The sequence below is a fragment of the Mercenaria mercenaria genome, chromosome 10, assembly GCF_021730395.1.
Source record: "Mercenaria mercenaria strain notata chromosome 10, MADL_Memer_1, whole genome shotgun sequence".
Taxonomy (NCBI): domain Eukaryota; kingdom Metazoa; phylum Mollusca; class Bivalvia; order Venerida; family Veneridae; genus Mercenaria; species Mercenaria mercenaria.
In genome coordinates this window covers 57,103,191-57,129,071 of record NC_069370.1, presented here as the reverse complement: position 1 = coordinate 57,129,071, position 25,881 = coordinate 57,103,191, and the positions used below count along the sequence as shown (strand labels likewise).

The following is a 25,881-nucleotide window of genomic DNA, read 5'->3' as shown; positions in this document are numbered from 1 at the left end:
TAAATATGTACACAATACTGACTATCTATACATATACTGTAACAATTATACGGATTCAACAAAGTTCTATTGTACGTGTCCAGTCAAGCGTGACGGACTTTTGGCCATAAACCGTCTTCGCAATAACATTCAATCTACCCAACTATCAAAGTTCAGTATTGATACTATATATAGTAACACTTGATACACACTATATATATAATTCACTAATTCTGTATCACAAAGTCTCAAATCTCGTGTTAAATGTCACTAGAGGATATTTGTTTGTTTTGATTGAATATGGAATATATCTCACTGAGAAGTGACAAAATTTTCTCACTTTGAGGTGAGATATTCTATGTTCACGAAAAACAAACAAATTTTCTTTTTATTTTCTGCTTAATTGCGCAATTTGCAACAATTTTTACTTTCAGCGCGGGAAGCAGACGTGCGTAAACGAACATGACGTCAGACGTGTTATGACGTTAGAAAGACTCACACGACATAAAGTTCCATTTTATTTTATTTCTTGCTGCATAACGTTATGAAATTCTCATTAAGTAAAATAATTTGAATCGAGAAATATACTATAAAGAACAAAGTGCGACTACAATTTTCATCCTGTTTTACGTAAGTAATTTAAAATTTATACACAATGTACAAGTAGATCGGCAAAGCTGTATCATTTATAGTGAATGATATGCAGTGAGTGATACGGATTATATTTCACTGATAACACAGAGTACTTCATCAGTTAGCATAAAACAAATAAGGTTATCTATTTAGTGAAAGAGAACAGTATTTTAAGTTCAACAAGCAAATTCGATAAATTGGTAATCCCCGCCGAATGGGTTTGTGGTGAGGAATGGCAAAGACATATATCCGGCAAAATGTTAAGGATGTTAAGGTCACAAACAGGTAAATAGTTTTCCCTATATATCCTATATAAAACTGAAATTTTTAAAGAGTTACCAAACATAGCTAGACTCATTTCAGAGAACAAATCCAAACCTCATTTTAAAGAGTTATGATAAAACTGATATAAAATGAAGAGAAAAGTACCGTAGGGGTCATGTACCGTCTAAGAGAGATTACTCTTGTCCAATTTGCTTACTGTAAAATCACATCAAAATCACACTGCTGTGATCTGGAAGTACTACTCGTACTAAAATTGAGCTTAACTTCAAAAAATACAACCTGCTCTTCCACTTTTTCTACCAAAATGTCAAAAATACATCCACAATGAAATTTAAACAGAAACTAGCTTTAATTTAGACCTCTGTTGCCATGCCAAGTGAAAAATTAGTGTTCAAAAACCTGTCCGCTATTACGCGACTTGACCAGATGGCTCCCACGCTGGTTCCTTTACTATAATTAGGCCTTAACAAGTACATGAAAGGGTGGGATGGTTACAACTTCACAATTTATAAATTCATGGAATGTTTGAAAATTTAAATCAAAAAGGACTGAAAAATATTTTGGGATGAGAGGGGAGGGTGGGGGAGGTCTTGACTCGGTGAGAGTACAAAACCTCAAATGTTGATAATAATATTAATGGAAAATAAAAAAAATGGAAAAATGTGTTAGTGGGTGCATGATCGGGGTGGTGGGGTGACTGGGTGGAGGACTGAGATGGTGGAGGATACAACTTTGCATGTTGATAAATATTCATGGAAGGTTTAAGGTTAAAAAAAAGACAAAAATGTGTGACCAGGGCGGTGGGGGTAACCGTGTGTGGGTACACGTCTTCACATGTTAATAATAAATGTTCATGAAAAAAATGAAAAAGTGAAATAAAATTCTACCAGTTGGTTAGTTTGTTACATGCAAGTATGTGAATTTTTAAACACTTTAAGGGTAATAACTCTGAAGTAACTGAAGAGATCTTTTGGAAATTATTTGTGCACTACCACATTATAGTGATCTAAATTTAGTTTAAGTTTCATAGTTCTAGGTCAAATATGTCATAAGTTATAAAGCAGAAATTGCTCTGTTTATAGTACCTTATGTATGGTTAGCACTAGAAACTACATGTACTAAGAACTTGACGGGTCGCATTTCCTTATTGCGGTAAACATTTATATGAAGTTTTATTTAAATATTCCAAACCACTTCCTAGAAACACTCATAGACTCGTATATGATTTCCATATATTCCGTTAAGACTACGCTGAAAATAAAAGAATATGGTATACCACGCATGGTCGATTTAAGCCATTTTAATGGAAAATTACCCTTCTGAATAAATAGCATATGGAAACAAAGGTGATCGAAAAAAAGTTCAGTAGTATCCAAGTTTCTGCAATTACAAAACTGACAGATTATAAAAGTATACGAGTGTATGGCTCAGAACGGACGGATTCCTACATATGCGTATTTATGTGGCTATCTTTTGTTCTCTCTATTGTTCTTTTAGCCTCGTAAAAGAAAATTAGCCACATAAAAGCCTTACTAAATGAATGCCATCAAAGAAAAAGAACTGTTACCTATTGTTCCCATAGCCACCTAAGTATGCAAATGTGGCTCGGACATCTAGCAATTCTTCTATATATAAACGTATATTTTTAGATGTAAAACAAAGAGATGAAGCTTAGGTTACTATAAAAATGAATAAAATAAAATACTCCGTCAGTTAATATATTTAGTTAAAAACTGTTAAATGAATTTTTATTATGAAAATTAATTAATGTTGAAACTTTGTTCTTGCGTTATTCATCGGTATCCTGTATAAAGCATTATTATAGAGTGGAACAACTTCTCGGTATCCTGTATATAACATTATTATAGAGTGGAACAACTTCTCGGTATCCTGTATATAGCATTATTATAGAGTGGAACAACTTCTCGGTATCCTGTATATAACATTATTATAGAGTGGAACAACTTCTCGGTATCCTGTATATAGCATTATTATAGAGTGGAACAACTTCTCGGTATCCTGTATATAACATTATTATAGAGTGGAACAACTTCTCGGTATCCTGTATATAGCATTATTATAGAGTGGAACAACTTCTCGGTATCCTGTATATAACATTATTATAGAGTGGAACAACTTCTCGGTATCCTGTATATAGCATTATTATAGAGTGGAACAACTTTCGTATCGTATATCCTTATTATGATGAACATTCTCGGTATTTATATAATTATTATGAGTGGAACAACTTCTCGGTATCCTGTATATAACATTATTATAGAGTGGAACAACTTCTCGGTATCCTGTATATAACATTATTATAGAGTGGAACAACTTCTCGGTATCCTGTATATAGCATTATTATAGAGTGGAACAACTTCGAACGGTTATATTCCGTCTACTTTTGACAGAATTTTATTTTCCGAAGGAAGTTATTTTTCAAAAGTATATATGGAGGGCTTTATTTACTATAAACTTGACCGCGCTTTAAGTCATAAAAATGCACGAAGGGATAGTGAAAGCATTATTATACATAATAAAGACCAACAAAAAATGTTGAATTTCTGAAAAGGACAGATGACTGCATGATATGGATCAAATTAGATAAACATTTGTTAAATCATACTTCAGATATTATATGTTGTTTATGTTACAATGTACCGAAATGCAGTTCTAGAGAGGTACTTAATGATAAATGTATTTTCGATTTTATAGCAGAAGATATGTTAAATTCTATAAGCATATATGGCGGAAATTTCTAGTTTTTGGTTACAGGTGACCTAAATAGTAGAGTAGGGCACTTAAGTGATTTTGTTGAAAATGAGTATCTTTTTTGATTTTGACATAATACCAGAAGAATATACAGAGGTTTTAGTTTTGCCTCGAAATTATCAGGACACGGTTGTTAACGAAAATGAAAGATTATTGATAGATTTTTGTAAAATGAAAGGTCTAAGAATTATGAACGGAAGGGTGGGGTAACGACAAATATACGGGCAAATTCACTTGTGTTAAGAAGGCGGGCAGTAGCACTGTAGATTATGTTCTTTGTAAACCAGATATTATGTCAATATTAACTACTTTTGAGGTTGAGGGTCCAAATATTTTGTCGGATCATGCACAATATTTTTTTTTATGCGAGGTAATAACGTAAGTAAACAAAACAATGATGAAGATCTGGTTGATGGGAATATGGAATATGTAAATTATAAATATATATGGAATCAAGACAGAAAACAAGAATTTTAAGAGTCGTTAAATAAAAATGCATATGAAAAACTAGAACCTTTAATTTTAGAGCTAGAATCTATTACAGATGAACAGGACATTGAGGAAAATTTACAACAATTTAACGACTTTTTGACAGGCGTCTGTGACCCACTTTACAAAAGAAAAACACACAAAAGATTTATGAACAAATTTGAATATATACAGAGAAGATAAAAGCACAGAAAACAGAAAAAAAATATGGTCCAGTCTAGAACTGAATATAAAACAACTTTGAGTAAAAAGAAAACAGATTATGATGGTAAGCAAACTAAAAAGTTAGAAGATCTACGGTACAAAAACGCTTTAAGAATACTGGACATTGTTAAAATATACAAGTATACGTGATCAAAAACAGAACGTATCGAATAAAACTTTTGCCTAGTATTTTAAAGCCATTAACAATCCGGATGCAGTATTTTTTCAACCAGATGTAGATGCAATTTATTTTAACGAGCGGTTTGTAAAAGGGGGCTTTCAAAGCATGTTTGAGGAACTACATCTAGAAATAAGCGAAAGCGAAATTTTGCGCGCGTGTAAAGAGCTGAATAACAGGAAATCCGGAGGGCCAGCTTTGTGTTGTGGGCTTTAAAGAATCAAAAGAAGTTAGAAAATATTCATTTGCAGTTTTGCAAAAATCTATTAGGCGCACGGTTACAAACACAAAATTCGTTTATATCATGATGGAGAGTTAGGAAGAGAACCTTTAATAAACCATAGACTGTATCAGATAATAAAGTTTTGGCTTAAAATATTGAAGTCGGAAAGAAACCGATATATTAGAAAAGTTTATGACATGATGAAATATCAGATGGAAATTAAACCAAATAAAAATTGTTGGGCAAAATCAGTCAGATCATTATTAGAGCAATTAGGATTTCATTATGTTTTTTTAAATCAAGGACTAGGTTTTACTTAGCTTCAAACAATGAACAAGAGATAATTTCATGCAACACTGGAATGAATCTTTAGAGAATTCTTCAAGAGCTTCTTCTTACAAACTGTTTTCAACCTTCGGTTTTAAGTCTTATTTAGATAATGTTTATATAATGAAATTTAGAAAAGCATTCACACGACTGAGATTGTCAGTGCATAAGTTATTAATAGAAACAGGCAGATGGCACAAGCCGAACAAAATTCCAAGAAATGATAGGAAATGTGTTATATGTAATACCCTAGAGGCCGAATTTCACTTTTTACTAGAATGTAAATTATATAAAGACCTCAGAGCGAAGTATATCCATAAATATTACTAGAAAAAACAAACATACCGAAATTTACAGAACTGTTGTCAACTGAAAACATTTCCACCTTGAAAAAAACAGTCCACCTTTGTATACAGGGCTTTGGAAATTCGTAAAACTATTTATTACCCTTAACACTTTTCTCCTCTCTGACATTTTTTGAGGCCCCGTGTCGGGTAACCCCGTTTATTATCCCCGTAACTGGTATGATAGGGGTCGGAGAACCATCCGCCTATTAACCTTACAATATCCAGAAACATTTATATATTTAGATATATAATAAAAGTTACTACATGCATACACAGTACCATACAAAATATCATATTTACAAACAGTTGATGATATTCACTAATTGTATAGACATGTACATTTATGCACTTTCAGACAATTCTGGTTTATGTAGGTAGAGTTATTTTTCCAACTACGCTTGATATTATATATGTAAATATCTTTTCTGGCACATAAAATCAATTTTGTGATGAATGTATGATGCTTTTGATGTAAAAAAAGGAAATAAATTATAAAAAGAAAACAGTTAATGATATTTCTAATTTTAAGATAATAAACGGACCTCAAGAAAGACAAAGGAAGAAAAAAAACTGACAAAAATACAAGCGAAAACAAACTGAAAAAAAGTGCTTCCCTTTTCCTACTATCACTGGATTTTACATCTAACTTTTTGTCAATAATGGATATTGTAATTTCCTCTCTGACATTTAATCCAGATAATTACATGCTTATAAAGGTTCCCATTTAATAATAACGAGTTTAATATGTAGTTGTTATGTTCAGTGAGTTATATATTAACTGACAAAACTATTTATGATCAAGATAAATGTTTAAAAATATGTCAAATTGCATAGATATACATCTGAGTTTTTGTGTATATGTAAAATCACTTACTTTTTACACCGCCATTGACATTGAATTACTATTTAAATGTTATATAATTATATGTTATATGTGAACTCATGGGTTTGTAACTGTTTTGTCTATCTATCTATATATCTATCTATCTGTCTGCCTGTTTGTCTGTCTGTCTGTCTATCTATTCTATTCTATTCTATTCTATTCTATTCTTTTCTATTCTTCTAATCTAATCTAAGCATATCTAATCTAATCTAATCCATCCATCCATCCATCCATCCATCCACCCACATCCATCCATCCATCCATCCATCCATCTATCTATGTATCTTCACATATCGTTATATCTAAAGAAGAATAGAAAGAGGATATTAAGGATAAAGATCATATAATACATTTTCGTCTTCTTCTCAGAACAGAAATTCACAATTTAGTAATTAAGTAAGGTATTTGAAGTAATCTTAATTTATGAAACGAATTACATAAAATTGGCAGGTCTATAAAATCGTGTCACAGTTTTGTAATTAACTAACCCATTCTTGAAATATATCACTTTTAATTCAGTGAGGAAGGAATCAGAGAATATACATGCCGATGTTAACAAATAATCAAGGCCTTCGAGTGGTTTATCGTTTGATTTACCACGGTTCAGAGTTTAGATGCGTAGGAATTGAACCACGAGGGCGTCAGTCCGAGTGGTTAACGATGAACATTGGTAAATTAGACGATGAATCACAAGAAGGCCTGGATTGTTTTCATTTTGAATGTTTATTGATATATTTTAATAAATATTATGCTGGACTTCATAATTGACTTCATAATGCTCTCTTAACGGTCTGCGCGTCAACCGTTGTTTATCTCAAATTCTAACATGGCTCGATTTGATTTCCAGTTAAACAAAGAAGGACATCAAGCTCTGTATATTCTGCGATAAACAACGGTTGACGCGCGGACCGGTAAGAGTGCATTATGACGTCAATTATGACGTCAAAATGCCGCATGACGTCCGACACATTACTCCTCGGGTAAATGAAGTCCAGCATAATATTTATTAAAATATGTCAATGAGCATGTCAGAATGAAAACAATCAAGGCCTTCTTGTGATTTATCGTCTAATTTACCACGGTTCATCGTTCAGATGCTTCAGTATTTAACCACTCGGGCTAACGCCCTCGTGGTTCAATTCCTACGCATCTGAACTCTGAACAGTGGTAAATTAGACGATAAACCACCCGAAGGCCTTGATTATTTGTTAAATATACAGAGCTTGATTGCCTTTTTTGTTTAGCTTGAAATCAGATCGAGCCATGTTAGAATTTGCTATTGAAGCTCGGACTGGTAAGAGAACATAATTATATTAATTCTCACTATGAGTAATTGTTTTCAAGGGTTTGGATTTACTTAGTAAAAATAATTATTGAATTAAACTTCCTCTGATAGTAAACGATATGTAGATTATTGAAAATAGTGCCTTTTCTATAACCATAGCATGTTTGGATGGTTGCTTAATATAATATGAAATTAGGCTCTACCTCAATCGGGTAATAGAATGCCTTCAGTTCATCTAACATCTGCATATTTATGAAAGATATGGTTTTAATTCAGTTTTCCTTGAACATTTGAAACATATGAATTTTATGAAAGGTACTATTTATGTCATGACGCTTTTCACCTATCTTAGTCGTTATGACGTACGTGGCTTTTCCCACCTAATGGGCCCTGCCATTATTCCCCCAGAACTAAATAAAGTACTGAGTACTCGTGATTCTGATTTTCTGAAATAACAGTAGTAAACCATTGCACACAGAGAAATAATTTTTCAAACGCTATTTAGGTTCAGTTGATGGCGGTAAATCACGTTTTTTATGTTTGAAATTTCTTTTGCAGATAGCGTTTACCTTTGGCTTGATGATAGCTGTCTGTATCCAAATGTTTGGTCACGTGTCTGGAGGTCACATGAATCCGGCTGTTTCCTTAGCGATGGCGGTTGCCATGGAGATAACACCTTCCCGTGCTGTCCTGTACATAGTTGCTCAGTGTGTTGGCGGTATTTTGGGCTCTCTGCTATTAAAAGGGTAAACTTAGTCACTATATTTTGAAAACACGTCTTTTCAAATATTTGTATGCAGCCACTCACTAAGTTAGATCAATCTTCACATACACATAGTTACATAGATTATTCATTCTAGATTTAGGCCACTTTAAACAGATACATATGTTGCCAGTTTTAGTATAACGGAAAATGTCGCAACCACCGTTAAATGTCGCAAGGTTGACGTTAAACGTCACAACCACCGCTAAATGTCGCAACAGCATCTGCCGCTAAATGTCGCACCATTAATGTTAAATGTCTCAAAAGTTTGCCCACCATTATATGTCGCAACACCAACGCTAAATGTCGCACTTCCTATTTGACAATATGACATATATAAACAATTTCTTGTGTATATTTCAAAATTTTATTTTACATAATTAACGTGACTTTTCAATAATAAAATAATGTGGTGTTAGCTTTAAGCCCGACGGAAGTCACACTCATACATTCTTGTATACTTTTCCGAGGGAAGAAGAATTAACAGTTTTATGTTATACCAATAAATATTTTAATAACAAGTGAAGTGCTGTAACGTATAGAAACGAGAAGGCCTTGGTGGCCCTACATCGCTCACTTGAGTTCCACACCTTGCTTGGACAATCGCGCAAGAAAAATATCTGTGAAATTATTTTGTAATAGGGCCAGTGTTTTAGCACAAAAATATTTTGAGTTTCTACTAACTAAATACGATTTGATAATGGCGTTGTGTGTTTGCCGGGGTTGGGTATGGATTGGGAACGGGGTGAATGATGACTCAGAAATATAAGACACAAATACCAAGGCAATTAATAGAAAATATTTTACATTTTTAGCTCACCTGAGCAATGCTCAGGTGAGTTTTTCTGATCGCTCGATGTCCGGCGTCTGTCGTCTGTCTGTCGTCTGTCTGTCAACATTTAGCTTGTGTATGCGATAGAGGCTGTATTTTTCAATTAATCTTCATGAATATTGATCAGAATGATTGCCTTGATGAAATCTAGGCCGAGTTCGAAAATGGGTCATCTCGGGTCAAAAACTAGGTCACTAGGTCAAATCAAAGAAAAACATTGTGTATGCGATAGAGGCTGTATTTTTCAATTGATCTTCATGAATATTGATCAGAATGATTGCCTTGATAAAATCTAGGCCGAGTTTGAAAATGGGTCATCTAGGATCAAAAACTAGGTCACCAGGTCAAATCAAAGAAAAACCTTGTGTATGCGATGGAGGCTGTATTTTTCAATTATTCTTCATGAAAATTGGTCAGAATAATAACCTTGATGAAATTTAGGCCGAGTTTGAAAGTGGGTCATCTCAGATCAAAAACTAGGTCACTAGGTCAAATCAAGGAAAAACCTTGTGTATGCGATAGAGGCTGTATTTTTCAATTGATCTTCAAGAATATTGGTCAGAATGATAACCTTGATGAAATTTAGGCCGAGTTTGAAAATGGGTCATCTCAGGTCAAAAACTAGGTCACTAGGTCAAATCAAAGAAAAACCTTGTGTATGCGATGGATGCTGTATTTTTTAGTTATTCTTCATGAATATTGGTCAGAATGAAAACCTTGATGAAATCTAGGCCGAATTCGAAAATGGGTCATCTCGGGTCAAAAACTAGGTCACTAGGTCAAATCAAAGAAAAACATTGTGTATGCGATAGAGGCGGTATTTTTCAATTGATCTTCATGAATTTGAGTCAGAATGATAACTTTGATAAAGTCTAGGCAGAATTCGAAAATGGATCATCTGGGGTCAAAAACTAGGTCATTAGGTCAAATCAAGGAAAAACCTTGTGTATGCGATAGAGGCTGTATTTTTCAATTGATCTTCATGAATTTTAGTCAGAATGATAACCTTGATAAAATCTAGGCAGAGTTCGAAAATGGGTTATCTGGGATCAAAAACTAGGTCACTAGGTCAAATCGAAGAAAAACATTGTGTATGCAATAGAGGATGTATTTTTCAATTGATCTTCATGAAATTTGGTCAGAGTGATTGCCTTGATGAAATCTAGGTCGAGTTTGAATATGGGTTATCTGAGGTCAAAAACTAGGTCACTAGATCAAATTAAAGAAAAATCTTGTGCATGCGATAGAGACTGTTTTTTTCAATTGATTTTTATGAAATTTGGTCAGGATGATTGCCTTAATGAAATCTAGGTTGAATTTGAATATGGGTCATCTGAGGTCAAAAACTAGGTCACTAGGTCAAATCAAAGAAAAAACTTGTGTATGTGATAGAGGCTGTATTTTTCAGTTGATCTTCATGAATTTTGGTCAGAATGATTGCCTTGATGAAATCTAGGTCGAGTTTGAACATGGGTCATCTAGGGTCGAAAACTAGGTCATATCTAACAAAATGCTTGTTTTATCGCAAGAGACCAATTTTTTGGTCCAATCTTAATGAAAATTGGTCAGAATATTTGTTTCCATGAAATCACTAGGTCAAACATGTTTTACACTGTTATGGTGTGTTTATTAGGTGAGCGACCTAGGGCCATCTTGGACCTCTTGTTTGAAGAGGGAGAGGGGGAGTTTATGAGTGGGGTGGGGTGGCGGAGAAAGGCGGATGATGTGGGCAGGGAGAATGAGACTAAGCCAGACAATTATATGAAACTAAAATTAAAAAAGACAATTAAAATACCCTCTTTTACCTGAAATAATGTACAGAGGGACACAAAGGATATTTCTGGATAGTCGCCTTAAGACTTTAAATGTAGACCTCCAACAAAGAAATATGAGCCGTGCCATGAGAAAATCAACATAATGGGTTTGCGACCAGCATGGATCCAGACCAGCCTGCGCATCCGCGCAGTCTGGTCAGGATCCATGCTGTTCGCTAATAGTTTCTCCAATTCCAATAGGCTTTAAAAGCGAACAGCATGGAGCCTGACCAGACTGCGCGGATGCGCAGGCTGGTCTGGATCCATGCTGGTCGCATTACCACTATGTTGGTTTTCTCATGGCACGGCTCATATAACATATGACTGATTAATAGAAAATTTTCATTTTCTACAGCTACACTCAAACACAGTAACACTGTTTAGGTTAACTGGTTGCGGGTATATAATAAGTGACACGGACAAGTTTAAGTCTCTCTTGTGCACCCCTTTATATGATCTGCGGCATAACAAGATCGGTGCAGCTCACATTACTCGAAAATTGCGAATTACACCTGTGCGTACAATTAAATTCGACACCGCGAAAATGAAAAAGTGTAAAAAAAATGCAATGAAATGCAAAGCTTAAAGGGAGTTAGGCGGCTATTTCAAGTTCTTTGTTTAACAATATCATCTGCATAAAATTTATCAAATTCGTTTTTGAAATAGATTTATTTGTTCCTGTAATTATCTTGGAAAAGGTAAGGGTATATTCTTTGCAACACAACAAATACAGCCAGAGCCACACTTTGCCAAAAAGGCCCGCCTTAAATAGAAACACAGACGCACGCACGCAAACAGACAGTGATGACAGTGAGAACACTGTTCATTCTAAATTATATAAGGAAACAATTTTATTGATGAAAGCTGGTCCTAGTTCTAGAACAGGATACCGGAACACAAAAGCAAATTACGCAGTTTGGATTTTTGTTTGCCAAAATTAGGTCTGATTTACATTTTATTGGAAAAGATTACTTTCGTGTGAAAAAGATATATCAATGGTTTTTGATAAAACCGGATACATTCGCAATTTATGGGTAGACGCATTTATAAAAACAAAATGCGGATGCAGAAGTCATGCATGAAAATGAAACATGATTTCAATTTTACAAGGCGGACAAAACCCCTTTCGCGCTTTTTACAAGGAGGACAAAACCCCCTTTGCGTTTTCATTTTTGTCCCCCTCGTTTCGGAAAGTATCAACATAATGTATATTTTATGTATATCTGATTAATATGTATTTAGATAACTTCTTCCGGGTCCAGTAATGATTAAAGGCACTAACTGTACTCCACCCTTTCCCCTTTTTATAACCAGGCTGGAATTAATTTTAATTATATTAATTTGTATTTTCTCTGTTAGTAGTAATTACCTATATATATAATTTGGTCCTTTGTATTTAATTCAATATTGAACGTTTCCAAAGATTTGATACCGATATACATGTTATATAAAGTTGTTTTTCTGTCCCTTTTGTGTTCGTTTACCTACATTATATATTTATAATTGTTATGTCATCATTGCTGCCTTCATATGCTGTTACTGTATTAACTTTACAGAAATGAAATACTGTTTGAATTGTAAAATGCTAAAGGTCAATAAGATGTTACATAACGATGCTAATCTTTGTCCAGCAATCATTATATGAGCCGTGCCATGGTAAAACCAATATAGTGGTTTTGCGACCAACATGGATCCAGACCAGCCTGCGCATCCGCGCAGTCTGGTCAGGATCCATGCTGTTCGCTAATGGTTTCTATAATTGCTATAGGAAGCGAACAGCATGGACCCTGACCAGACTGCGCGGATGCGCAGTCTGGTCTGGATCCATGCTGGTCGCACAGCCACTATGTTGGTTTTCTCATGGCGCGGCTCATATATATATATCAAGTACCCATTACTGCCGCCATATATGTATATGTATGTATTTGCTACATGGGTCGATGACCTACTGGTGTTTATAAATAAAATCTTGAAAATCTTGAAATCATTTAATCTATACGTCGAGGTAAGGTCACCGACGATTAAATGAAAACAATGTCGGCTTACCTGCCTGTTATTTATAAGTTCCTTATATTGTCCTGACCTTTTATTGGAACCTAATTCGTAATGTGGTCAATCAAACTGATCCTTTCATCTCCAGTAATGGACACATTCTTATAATATATTTCATACCTGTTTATTGGAATTGATTGATTTCCACTTGATGCAAACGAAATATAAGGTCCATATTCGGTCAGCTAATAACCATTTATACAGAAATGAAAGCTGCTCAAAGTATTAATGTGATTGGCGCATTAAACTTTAATAAATGCATAATAATAAAATATCAAAAATATCAGCATTAATGAAGCTGTTCTTGTAAATATTACTATGAAAACAAAACAAGTTCTGGTTTCTGGCATTTTAGAAGTCAGTCATCATCGATCTTATAAAACTAAATTAAACTAAAAATAAAGACATAAATTTCTCCTTAAAGATGTGGTAGAATATAATACGACTGAACCTATAATTTGTATTCTATATCTGATTCCAGCTAGGAAATTGCCGGTTACTTATACAGATAAAATACTGTAAAATAATTGAATTTCGTGGGCATGAAATTTCATGGTTTTGGTCAAAACGGCAATTTCTCGGTGACATGAATTCGTGGATTTCAATTTTTGAACATAAAATGAATGGGATTAAATTTCGTGGATTGACTCAACCACGAAATCTACGAAAATTATTTCCCCGCGAATATTAATGATTTCATTGTAATGGGATAAAATGAATGGGAATTTTACTTGTTCATCTGGATTAAATTACGTGGATTGACTCAACCACGAAATCCACGAAAATAAGTTCACCACAAATATTAATGATTTCACAATAATAAGATACAGTTGGGACATTGGTAAACTTAGGTGACTGTTGTTGCATGACCGAATTAAACAAACTCCAGACAAATAAAATAAACACACATCCCAATACGAAATCAACCCGTTTTATATCTATTTAGGACATTTGTTTGAAGTCCTGCCTTATCATTAAGATATCAGATGTTCTAACATTGTATTTATTATTACTGACACTCAAAGATAAACTGATTAATAATGAACTAAACGAAAGTTTGTTTTTTTTGCTAAAGCTTATCAGTTTGTTTTTGTTTTTTGTTTTTTTTTAGTTTTTGACTACGGATTTATGTCAATTTGTTTCAAATTCAGAAATGTATTTAATTTGATGGTAACTGTAGATACAGTATAAATACAAAACAAAAACAGGATATAGTGCGTGTGTTCTGTGTCGTTTTTTTATGTATAAAACAAATGGTAGTCTGTATAAGACACCTAGGAAAAGTTATCTACTGTTTAAGTAATGACGTCACATTTTATGACCTCACAACGTTATCACGTTACGACGTTATGACGTAACTACTACAGGCCAATGTGTTTTGGTTATTCCCTCGAGTTATTGCGACTATTTATCAGTGACCATTTGTCTTACCACTGGCCATTTGTCAGTCATAAGGTCAACGGAAAAGACTATATATCTAATGCTATATCATATGATAGCTAACTTTGAGTAAGGTGATACTGTTTTATGCCTCTATAAATGTAGATATCTATTCTTTATGATACTGTCTAACTGATTCATATGATTTTGATAAGTATATACATTTTAATGATTCTGTATTAAAAATGTGAAAATGAAGCGCCTGGTAAAACTGATCAACATTTTTTCTGTAAAAATATATCACCATTTGGTATGGGATTGGAAATAAAAGTTACTTATCTATACGTCGTTTTTTCTTCCACAAGACGTATTTTCACAGAATGTATAACTATTGATATGATGGATTAATTACAGGGTGACTCCATCAGCGTTACACGGTAATCTTGGCTTGACATCGGTGAACAGCGAACTTACAGAGGGTCAAGGTTTTATGTGCGAGTTTGTATTTACCTTCATCCTTGTAATGTCAATATTTGGTACAACAGATTCCAACAGAGCCCTACTTGGGAGCCCCGCCCTTGGTATTGGGCTCACAGTGGGCGTTGTGCATTTAGCAGCAGTAAGTAAATTTCTGTGGGTTTGATATAATTAGAAGCAGTAAATAGAATGTTTGGATGGAAGTGATACAATAAGAAGCAGTAATATAATGTTTGGATGGAAGTGATACATTAAGAAGCAGTAATATAATGTTTGGATGGAAGTGATACAATAAGAAGCAGTAATATAATGTTTGTATGGAAGTGATACAATAAGAAGCAGTAAAATGATGTTTGGATGGAAGTGATACAATAAGAAGCAGTAATATAATGTTTGAATGGAAGTGATACAATAAGAAGCAGTAATATAATGTTTGGATGGAAGTGGTACATTAAGAAGCAGTAAATATAATGTTTGGATGGAAGTGATACATTAAGAAGCAGAAAATATGATATTTTAAGGGTTTGGTACATTTAGAAGCAATAAATACATTGTTTTGATGGGCTTGGTACATTTAGAAGCAATAAATACATTGTTTTGATGGGCTTGGTACATTTAGAAGCAATAAATGCATTGTTTTGATGGGCTTGGTACATTTAGAAGCAATAAATGCATTGTTTTGATGGGTTTGGTACATTTAGAAGCAGTAAATATAATGCTTGATAGGCATGGTACATTTAGAAGCAGTAATATAATGATTTGATGAATGAGGTACATTTAGCGACAATAAATGCATTGTTTAAGTGGACTTGGTACATTTAGAGGCAGTAAATATAATGCTTGACAGGCGTGGTACATTTAGCGGCAAGAAATGCATTGTTTAAGTGGACTTGGTACATTTAGAGGCAGTAAATACAATGCTTTATAGGCGTGGTACGTTTAGTAGCAGTAATATAATGTTTTGATGGGTGTGGTACATTTAGCGGCAATTCAAAAAAAGATTCTAAATACTCACAAAATGAATGCCTCAAATTGAATAAGATAATCTTTATTATCAACCTGATTTTTATCACAGAGAGAGAGAGAGAGAGAGAGAGAGAGAGAGAGAGAGATTTTAATGAATTATATTGCAATTAGGTATTCACCTGTCTTATAGAAGGTTTGGTCTCGTGTGCAAAATATATAGTACTCGGACCAACATCCCTTTTCATCAGTATTTGACGTCAAGCTATTTAATTTAATATGAATATTGCCCCTGGAATTTTAAATTTTGCTAAACTTTTGTCCGCTGTAAAATTCCTGTCTATATTGTGATGTTTTTTTGCCAAATAAATATATTTCTCTTCTTGTTTTGTCAATTTCAGATTCCGTTTACTGGAGCAAGCATGAACCCAGCTCGTTCACTGGCTTCGTCTGCGATTTCGACTGCTGATGATTCATTCGATAAACACTGGGTAAATCTTTGTGAAAACTATCAAATTTTCTTCCTATGAAATAAATTAAGCGCAATTAGAATGCAAGGTACTTTAATTAGTTATTATTAAGTGATTTAATGTTCAAGTCTAACAGTCTATTTTTATAATACTGATGCTAAGATCGAAGAAAAAAAACATTGATATTTAGCGATTTTATTTAGTCACAAACTGGCAGATAACATTAATTGAAATTTCTCTGTATGGCATTATAAAGTTTTGTAAATGACATTATGTAGCTGCCAAAGCAATTTTAAAATATATCAAAAACTTTTTATACTAGCACGCGAGATAAAATAAAACAATAAATGTGACATGTTTATCAGATACTTTGTATAAAACAATGATGGGTCCAGTTTTCTGCACAATAGTCGTATTTATGGTTCGCGTTTCTTTAATACACGTCTATCTATTTGACTTTATTAGTCATGATATGCCTTTAAAAATAATAAAAACATAAATGGGACAGACTCTTGTAATCAATTCCAGATACATGTAGCATGAATAATAACAAACCGTTTGTAAAGTTCCAACAACGAAATTGTTAAACGACATGACGTAATTTATGCCCAAAGACACGCCATAAGCATTTAGTAACAGTACGCAGATGGGAGTAAACATGTTACAAACAAAAAGGCAACATTGGCCGTGACAATATAAAGTTCTAGATTGTGAAAGCTACCTTCGACATAAGAACGAATTTTTAAATTTGTGTTTGAAACTCTTGTCAAATTAATCTTTTGTATCAGTAATAGCAAATTTTTATATCTATAAACGTCAGTGATTCTTATTGATACGTTAAACACATTTGAACAAGTGTATTATGGCAAACAAGTTATATAAATCTGGTATAACACATATGATATTATTGCAAAGTTTGTATATATCTTTTAGGTATACTGGGTAGGACCATTACTTGGAGGAGTTATAGCAGCCGTTGTTTACAAGTATTTGTTTAGCCCATACAGAGGAAAAATGACTGTAGCCGAAGCCACAAACAAAATGAGTATGCATAATACTTCAGTAACAACATATGAGCCGCGCCATGAGAAAACCACCAACATAATGCGTTTGCAACCAGCATGGATCCAGAGCAGCCTGCGCAGTCTAGTCAGGATCCATGCTGTTCGCTAATTGTTTCTCTAATTGCAACAGACTTTAAAAGCGAACAGCATGGATCCTGACCGGTTAGGATCCATGCTGGTCGCTAACGCACTATGTTGGTTTTCTCATGGCGCGGCTCATATAAATATATTTAGTTAATTTTACCAGATTAACTGTAAATTTATGAATTTTGATTCGTTAGATGAACCCCCAGGGGATTTCCAAGGACAGGTTATCCGCAATTAGATTTTCTATACACGTTTTTTTCTAATTTTTGAAGCGAAATGTATTTTGTATATGCATTCTTTAATTGTGTAATGAGCATGTTTTTTGTTGTTGTTGTTGCTTTTTAATTCCTAAGACCAAACCAGAAATCATTACATAATAATTAACAATTAGCGATAGTGTTATATTTCTACATTACAGTGGAATCACATGACATGATTGTTATTCCACGAACTTACTTCAAGGACGACAAAAGCATGAACACTGGCAATGATGAAAAGTCACTACAAGTTCACCTGTAATACATAAACCCTGCACAAGTGCATTCGTGGCTGAGGGCACAACTCACTAATAATGTATATGTTGTTTAAAGTGCTTTTAGCATCATTTGTGTTGGAAAACATAATTGAGCCGCACCATGAGAAAACCAACATAGTGCGTTTGCGACCAACATCCACGCAGTCTGGTCAGGATCCATGCTGTTCGCTAAAGGTCTCTCTAATTGCAATAGGCTTTGAAAGCGAACAGCATGGATCCTGACCAGACTGCGCGGATGCGCAGGCTGGTCTTGATCTATGCTGGTCGCAAACGTACTATGTTGGTTTCTCATGACGCGGCTTATATGTAGACGTTTTGCATATTTGTGCCTTTCGTCAATCTATAAATAACCTTGCACTGTAATAATTCGCAAACGTAAAAGAAAATATACTCGGTAGCTTTTTATCAGAAAAAGCCTGTAGATAGCATGTTAAAACAAAGTAAGCGCGTGTGTATCTATACACCTCGATGTCCTGCAATTCCTATACTACTGATGTATCTACAAAGCTATATTTTTTCTCAGTATCAGATTTTTGGGGTTATTATTAGACGTTTTCCTTTTTCACTTTAAAGAAAAAAACATATTATTTTACGTCGACAAAAGAAAATATTACTCTAGTTAAAGTACTTAACCTTGTACCGGACTGATTGTATTATATGTTTACATTGTTATTTTATCCCCATATTGTAGTTTAAATACATGGGTAAAGAAAATGTTGTTGTTGTTGTAAAATATCGATATATCGATACATTTGTATAAAATGAGTAAAGTTATATACATATGTTGCTTTGTCTATTTTTCTATTGTATTCAAATTTGGTCACACAAACATTCACACTACGGGGAATCACATGATCAAAATAATCTCTAAACCAAAATAAATATATGAATAATATGGGATAATTATGATACAGCTTTTGCTGTAAATCTAAAATACAGCCTATCATATGGCAACACATATGTATCATAACACTACATATATTTCAATCACAATCACCTTCTGACTATCTGGACCACTTCAAGAAACTGATACTTCTTATTTTCCTTAGTGTTTGTAATTACAGGATATCTATCATTATTGTCAACAACATGATAATTTAACAATTTTCATTAGTCATATGACAGGCTATGTTTAAATTTCGTATCTCATCATGATAAGAAATTTATTCATTTTCTTCAAAATGTAACTTTGGTTTGAGATTATTTGGATCATGTGATTCCCCACAGTGATTCACATCATTTCCTACTCGGCAGGTGTTATCATACGAACGTGTGTTTATATCATCAATATGCTAATGACCGGATCCATTAAATTTGTATTGTTTACCGCTAAATAAAGCAAATGACTGAATTCTAACAAGATTGGTTTATTTCATTTGCATAACATTGATAACGAAACGTTTTAAGCTCAGGGGCGATGTAGAGTCACGATAGATGTTTTGCTAAATTGTTTGTTTATTGAGTATTCATGTACTTTAGTCCATGATTTCGAGGTCAGCGATGTTATTTTTTTTTTGTACTTTTAAGAATGAAAGGTCCGTTATTTAGGTAGAGTTATTCAGTACGACAGAGATTCTTACCTAAATAAGGCAAGGCAAATCATGCTGATTTCCCTAATCAGCAGACAAGAATATAAATAATTAATAGACTAGTGTAGTTTGCAGTACTTTCTCTTTAAAACTCTTGTTTTTCGCATAATATTTATTTTTTTATTTCGTTAAATAGATTAAAAAATGAAGCTTCACTCATTTGATAGTATCTACGTCATTATCTTGTGATATTTTGGATTGGTGATATAGATTTAGAAGTTTACCATGGTGATTTGTTAAACGTTTCGAATTCTCGTATAATGACTTGTACACATTTTATTTCTTCCAGTTGTTTTAACTATTAAGAATGGTGGCTTTATCTTAAACATATATTAGATATAAGTATTAGATATAATTAGTTGCTTTAATAACTTTTACTTTAAAGGCTTTTTTCTCCTTTTTACGCTTTCCAGTAGCCTTTATTACATAGCTATAAAAATAGTCCCGTATTTTGTCTCAACGGCTTTTATTTAAGAAATAATAAGTTCCCAAACGTGGTTTATCGTAGAAAACCCGAGTTTTGAGTTCTGAGTGATATATTGTTTCGCATAAGAACGAAAAACTCGGGTTATTCTATGATAAATCACACTTGGGAACTTATTATTTCGATTCTAACACGACATACTAGTATCAACAGTGTTAGAAAAAAATAGTAACTACTTTTTACGACCGCGCTACGCACCTGGATCGGATGATGTCATTGCACGCGAGTGGTATATTGCAGAATAACCCGAGATAGATTTTGCTCTACATGTATGTAGGTTATTTGCTGGTCGTGTTAGAATTATAATTAAGTTCTGCGTATAGTGTTAGGGAGCGAGACGAGTATTTTGCAATTAGCTCAGTCTCATCGAGGTTGCTGTTATTGTAGTGTCTGGTCGTATTGTACGTTCTTACATATTTTCTTTTCATGTCTAGTATGTTGGTGTTAGTGAACATTACACTATGATGACTAATGATTTTTGTTTTTATATCATATGTTATATGAAATGATATATTTGTTGCTTTTCCCTACTGGTTGAAAACCGTATTAGAACTACTAGTCTGCTGTAGCTTTGTCGTGTGTCCGTTTGCTCATCAGTTTTCAAATATATATGAAAAGATAATATGTGCCTAAGATCAAAGCACCGCGTGGCTTAAATGCCAGTGACGTAACAGAAAATCAAAGAAATTTTGATGATTTTTGTGCCTGGTTTATACCTGATTTTATGGTATAGAAAACGTGTCTGACTCCAACTGCTAGTTGTGTGTCACAAATGAAATTCAAAAGTATTAGAATCAAAATGTATTTTATGTTGTTTTTTTTTCGTATAACTTGCTTTCTTTTCACGACACAAATTAGTTTACTATTATAGATCTATTTTTTTTTCGTAATCACCGTGTCCAGCGTATACGTTGCATTTACGGCGAGTACGCTACATACATGGTATATTGTACGCTCCATTACCGGCATTTCCTGTTGATTTTGTCAACATCCTATGTGGTGCGGTAAGAAAAACTACTCATTTTCATCGAAATTCAACATATTCAAAGAAGCGATATATTCAGTACGAGCTGCAGATCATTCAACCTCCCCATGGTAATGTGATTTTGGTCAGTCATTCTCTAGTTTCATCAAACATTCGAGTAAACTGACGTGTGAAGTCGGTTTCGAACTCGGACGTTCACTTCCAGGTTCATTTTCTGTCTCTTAAAATCATTCTGTTGATTTTTCATCTGTTTAACGCAAGAACAGTATAACAAGTTACAAATAAAAATATATATCATGGCGTAAATTCATGTTTTAGGGGAGCTTTATGCCAAAATTAGTGATGTACGCCCCATAAAACAACACGTCTACAGAAGTACGCCACATAAAAAGGCCGTTATATTTATAGCAACTGATTACGTATGTCTTCACTTGCATCTATTCTTTCATTTTAATTACACTTTTTAACAATTATAAACGGTTTTGGAATTGCATAATGTAATAACAGTAATATTGATTATTCGAAAGATAAAATAAACATGCTTGTTTTGTATAAACAATCCGGTATAGAATTGCCCATTAAAGTTTTTACTTGGGAATCATGAACATTCCATAAATTTTCGTAAAGTAATCTTCGGTGTCGGAACCTAAAACGAATTAAAAACTGAAAATGTATTTCACAAGTAACATAATGTCGTATTTTCAGGTAGAGTGCGGACAAAACGAATACTGCTAGTGTGAACATGGCCTGTAACTTCACATCATGCCCCGCGTCTGGGGTAGGTTGTGACAGTATGCGGGGTACACTGTGCGGGGTACACCCTTACCTTTCAGTATGGTATAGCAGTATGAAAGTACATGGCATTTAACCTTAGTGAAATGCTGAATTTCATAATATATCTTATGTTGATATATCTACATGATAACGAACTGTCAGAACACAAATGTGTAATACGTCAAAAATTACTTATAGCGGTCAAAACCGGTATTTCAAACACAGTTTCGTTGTCCTTTTGTTAACAATGCTTGTGCTTTCCAAGAAGAGTATTTGAAAAAATGGCGTTTTTAAGATTTTTGCAAATGACGACTAAGCTCTTCAATAAATATTATAAGTCACGTGTGACACAACCAACCCGTGGTTCAACAGCGTTCTCCCCTACTTATCTGATCAAACTAATAATCATCATTTCTTGTTCATTTCCTGAATGTAAAACATTTGTTTCCAAGATAACAGTGGAAGAAATTGTCGATTTTTCTTTTAAAGTATCTAAGAAGAAAGAAAGACATATTTCCTGTTGTAAGTGATTCCAGAAAGTAAAAATGAGCCTCGCTATGAGAAAACCAACATATTGGCTTTCAGCATGGATTCAGAACAGCTTGCATATCCGCGCAGTCTGGTCAGAATCCATGCTGTTCGCTTTCAAAGCCTATTGCAATTAGAGAAACCATAAGCGAATAGCATGGATCCTGACCAGAATGCGCGCATGCGCAGGCTGTCTGTATGTCGCAAAGCCACTGCATGTTTGTTTTCTGATGTTGCGGCTCAAATCTACAAATGAAAATTAAAATTCGTAAAATATGTTACATGCACGTGAAATAATATAAGAATAAAATCAATGCCAATAGCATTGCGTAACCACTACGCCATCGTGTAATGAGTTTTCTACATATGTAATTATTTTCAGGATACGATTCTTTCGTAAGCTAACGTAAACGCCCGAAAATATTGGCGAAGATTAATGAGTGCCAGGTAAATGCTTATGGACAACTGACTGAATATTATTATACATGATATCTAATAGTGAATGTAACTCTACAAACACAGCTATTTCATATATTTAGTCAAGTTTATTTGATAACATTCGGCATTAAAATTAATATTTTAAAGAGACTTTTTTGCTAGGAATTTATCATAGTACGCAGAGGTGGGGTTTAGTTATCCTCCCCGGAAATTCCTTACAATAATGATAGTAACTGTTGCATTTTAGATAAAGATAACGGCCTTTTTATGTGGCGTACTTCTGTAGACGCGCCGTTTTATAGGGCGTACATCGCTAATTTTGGCATAAAGCTCCCTTTAAACATGAATTTACGCCATGATATATATTTCAAATTGTAGCTTGTGATACTATTCTCGCGGTAAACCAATGAAAAGTCAACAGAATGATTTTAAGAGACAGAAAATGAACCCGAAAGTGAACATCCGAGTTCAAAACCGACTTCACACGTCGGTTTACTCGAATGTTTGAAGAAACTAGAGAATTACTGACCAAAATCACATTACCATGGGGAGCTTGAATGATCTGCAGCTCGTACTGAATATATCGCTTCTTTGAACATGGGCGTAGGAGCGAGTTTAACTTTGGGGGGGCCAAACCTTTTTGACCGGCGGGTGGGGGTGGGGGGGTGGGCGGCAAGGTATCCCCGGTACATTATTCATGACAAGGCCTCAAAGCCTTGTACAGGGGCCAAATGGGCCATAGGCTCCCTCAAGCCTCTATGTTTAAGCAATCATTGAGTTATTCTGATGATATACATACGCCTAGGCACTGAACTGTCTTAATCAGTCATATTATCTATTGCTCTAATTAAGTGTGCCATTTTTTTACATTCTTCTGTTGAAGCCCTGGACATACAATCAATTAGCGCATTTGTCTAATTGTGATATAAAGTTGTGGAAATATCATTTCCCTTGAATGGACAATGAAAACCAAAAAATTACATAACGTTTACATGGGTAAACAGGCTTAATAGTTAGGCCTACATAGATTTTGCAGACGTTCAGTACTCACACTACGGAAAAAGACAAATCAGAATACATACAACAAGGGAAGGCCAAATGCAAATCAGAAACCGGGTTGAAAAGAATTATATGATGCTAAGTAAATGTTATATTAGACTACAAGTTATATCTCTTTTCCAAAATATTGGGGGGGGGGGGGGGGCAAACTATAGTTTGCCCCCCCCCCTCTCCTAGCTTTGGGGGGGGGGGGCCTGGCATACATAAACAAAGTAAAACATATAGACATCAACAACAATAACAAATACTTTTATCGTACATCATCATTCACATGGCTTTGGCAACGAACATTACAAACAAAATAAACATTTGTCATAGACAACGTGGTCACATACTCCTAAGCATTATGTATTTAATATAAGCATTTATATGTATAAATAGGCATCATGATCTTTAAAAAAAAGGTTTACTATACAATTTAATGTTAAACAGAATCAAGTTTTATTCTAATAACCTATGCAAATTTACATGTTTACATATATATAACTATATACTAGAACATTCAGGATGTATGGATATCAAACATGTTCGAAACGAAATGACATGTGAACATGCATATAATAGCAATATTTCTTGCTGTTGTCTATCTTGTGCGAAAGTAAAATACAAGATAGACGCGCAGATATATACCTGTCATAACTAGAACGTTGTGAACGTATTACCAGAACAGAAGAACATAAGATTTATTACTTATTCATATGTATTATTTCTAAGCTTATATGCAGCTTTCAAAGTTTTTCCAAACTTGACAATGATTCTCTGATCAAGGACAAACAAATGAAAGAACACAGTCTGGTCTGACTGAGAACGGTCAGTGGCAGAACATCAATAGCGAATTAGAATCGATTACTGATGCGCATCTAGCCTCACCCTTACCCCTAGCACTTTTTAAAGCTGCAATGCAGTGTAAAAAGTTTATGCCCGCCAACTGAATCCCTCAAATACAATCTGTAAAACAGAGAAATGAATCGATACAATTATAAAAATGCAAAACTGAACCATATACGCATGCACTCAGTGCCTATGTAGAATGCTTTGCAAAAGAAAAACGTATGAGAGGCCCGAAGAAACAATGCAGAAGACAAATATCCAAAGATTTCAGTCCCATTGAACTTTGAAAAATGCCAGTTACGGGATCATATGACACAATCAAAAAGGAAAGTGTAGCGTTCGATTGTAAAAGGGCTTATCACCATACATTTTACAGTAGCATTTGTTACTTCCTTTTCTTGCCTTAGTCATATTAATGTTATACATGTATCAGAACTTCTATGGCTTGCTGCATAAACAGAATTTTAAAAAATCAGAATAAATAAACAGTGTCACGTACAGGACAAAGACACAGTATCATTACATAACTTGAAACTTCTCTGCGATGTGGTCTTTTCTTCTTTTTCATATTTGTGTTGTGTTTACTTGTAAAACGATCAATGCGAGCTAATGCTCTTAATGAAATTTATTGATGTAATGTTTTAAAGGAAAAATATACATAATACTGAGCCGCACCGTGAGAAAACCAACATAGTTCATTTGCGACTAGCATGGATCCAGACCAACCTGCACATCCACGCAGTCTGGCCAGGATGCTGTTCGCTTTCAAACCCTATTGCAATTATAGAAACCGTTACCTGACCAGACTGGACGGATGCGCAGGTTAGACTGGATCCATGCTGGTCGCAAACGCCACTATGTCGGTTTTCTCACGGTACGGCTCATATGTCGTTGAATGTTTTGCGTTATGTTCATACAATGAAAAAGTGATCTGAAGAGAAAACACTTCTTAAGAACATATTACAAATTGTGTAAAGGTATGATATATGATTTCTAAAAGTATAACTCATTGTTATGCAGAGAATATTATTCCAGTCTTGACTGTAAAGCATGTTGTTAATTCACTTGCATATATACATAGCAACAATATAGTGTATAAATTCTTGATATAGAATATTAATTCTTGTTAAGAAGTAAAACTTATTAAACAA

The 25,881-nt window shown here is 34.1% G+C and overlaps 1 protein-coding gene across 5 annotated transcripts in view; it reads left to right on the top strand.

Annotated features, from left to right (window-relative positions):
* The window catches only part of LOC123560705 (aquaporin AQPAe.a-like), a 115,837-nt gene extending 89,956 nt beyond the window's left edge, over nucleotides 1–25,881 (top strand). For all 5 annotated transcript variants that reach the window (XM_053553152.1, XM_053553151.1, XM_053553153.1 and 2 more), the window contains exons 2-6: nucleotides 8,164–8,351; nucleotides 14,861–15,065; nucleotides 16,288–16,377; nucleotides 17,290–17,401; nucleotides 17,926–25,881. In XM_053553152.1, the coding sequence (XP_053409127.1) occupies nucleotides 8,164–8,351; nucleotides 14,861–15,065; nucleotides 16,288–16,377; nucleotides 17,290–17,401; nucleotides 17,926–18,026 (696 nt within the window). In that variant the 3' untranslated portion in view covers nucleotides 18,027–25,881. The remainder of the gene's footprint in view (nucleotides 1–8,163; nucleotides 8,352–14,860; nucleotides 15,066–16,287; nucleotides 16,378–17,289; nucleotides 17,402–17,925) is intronic.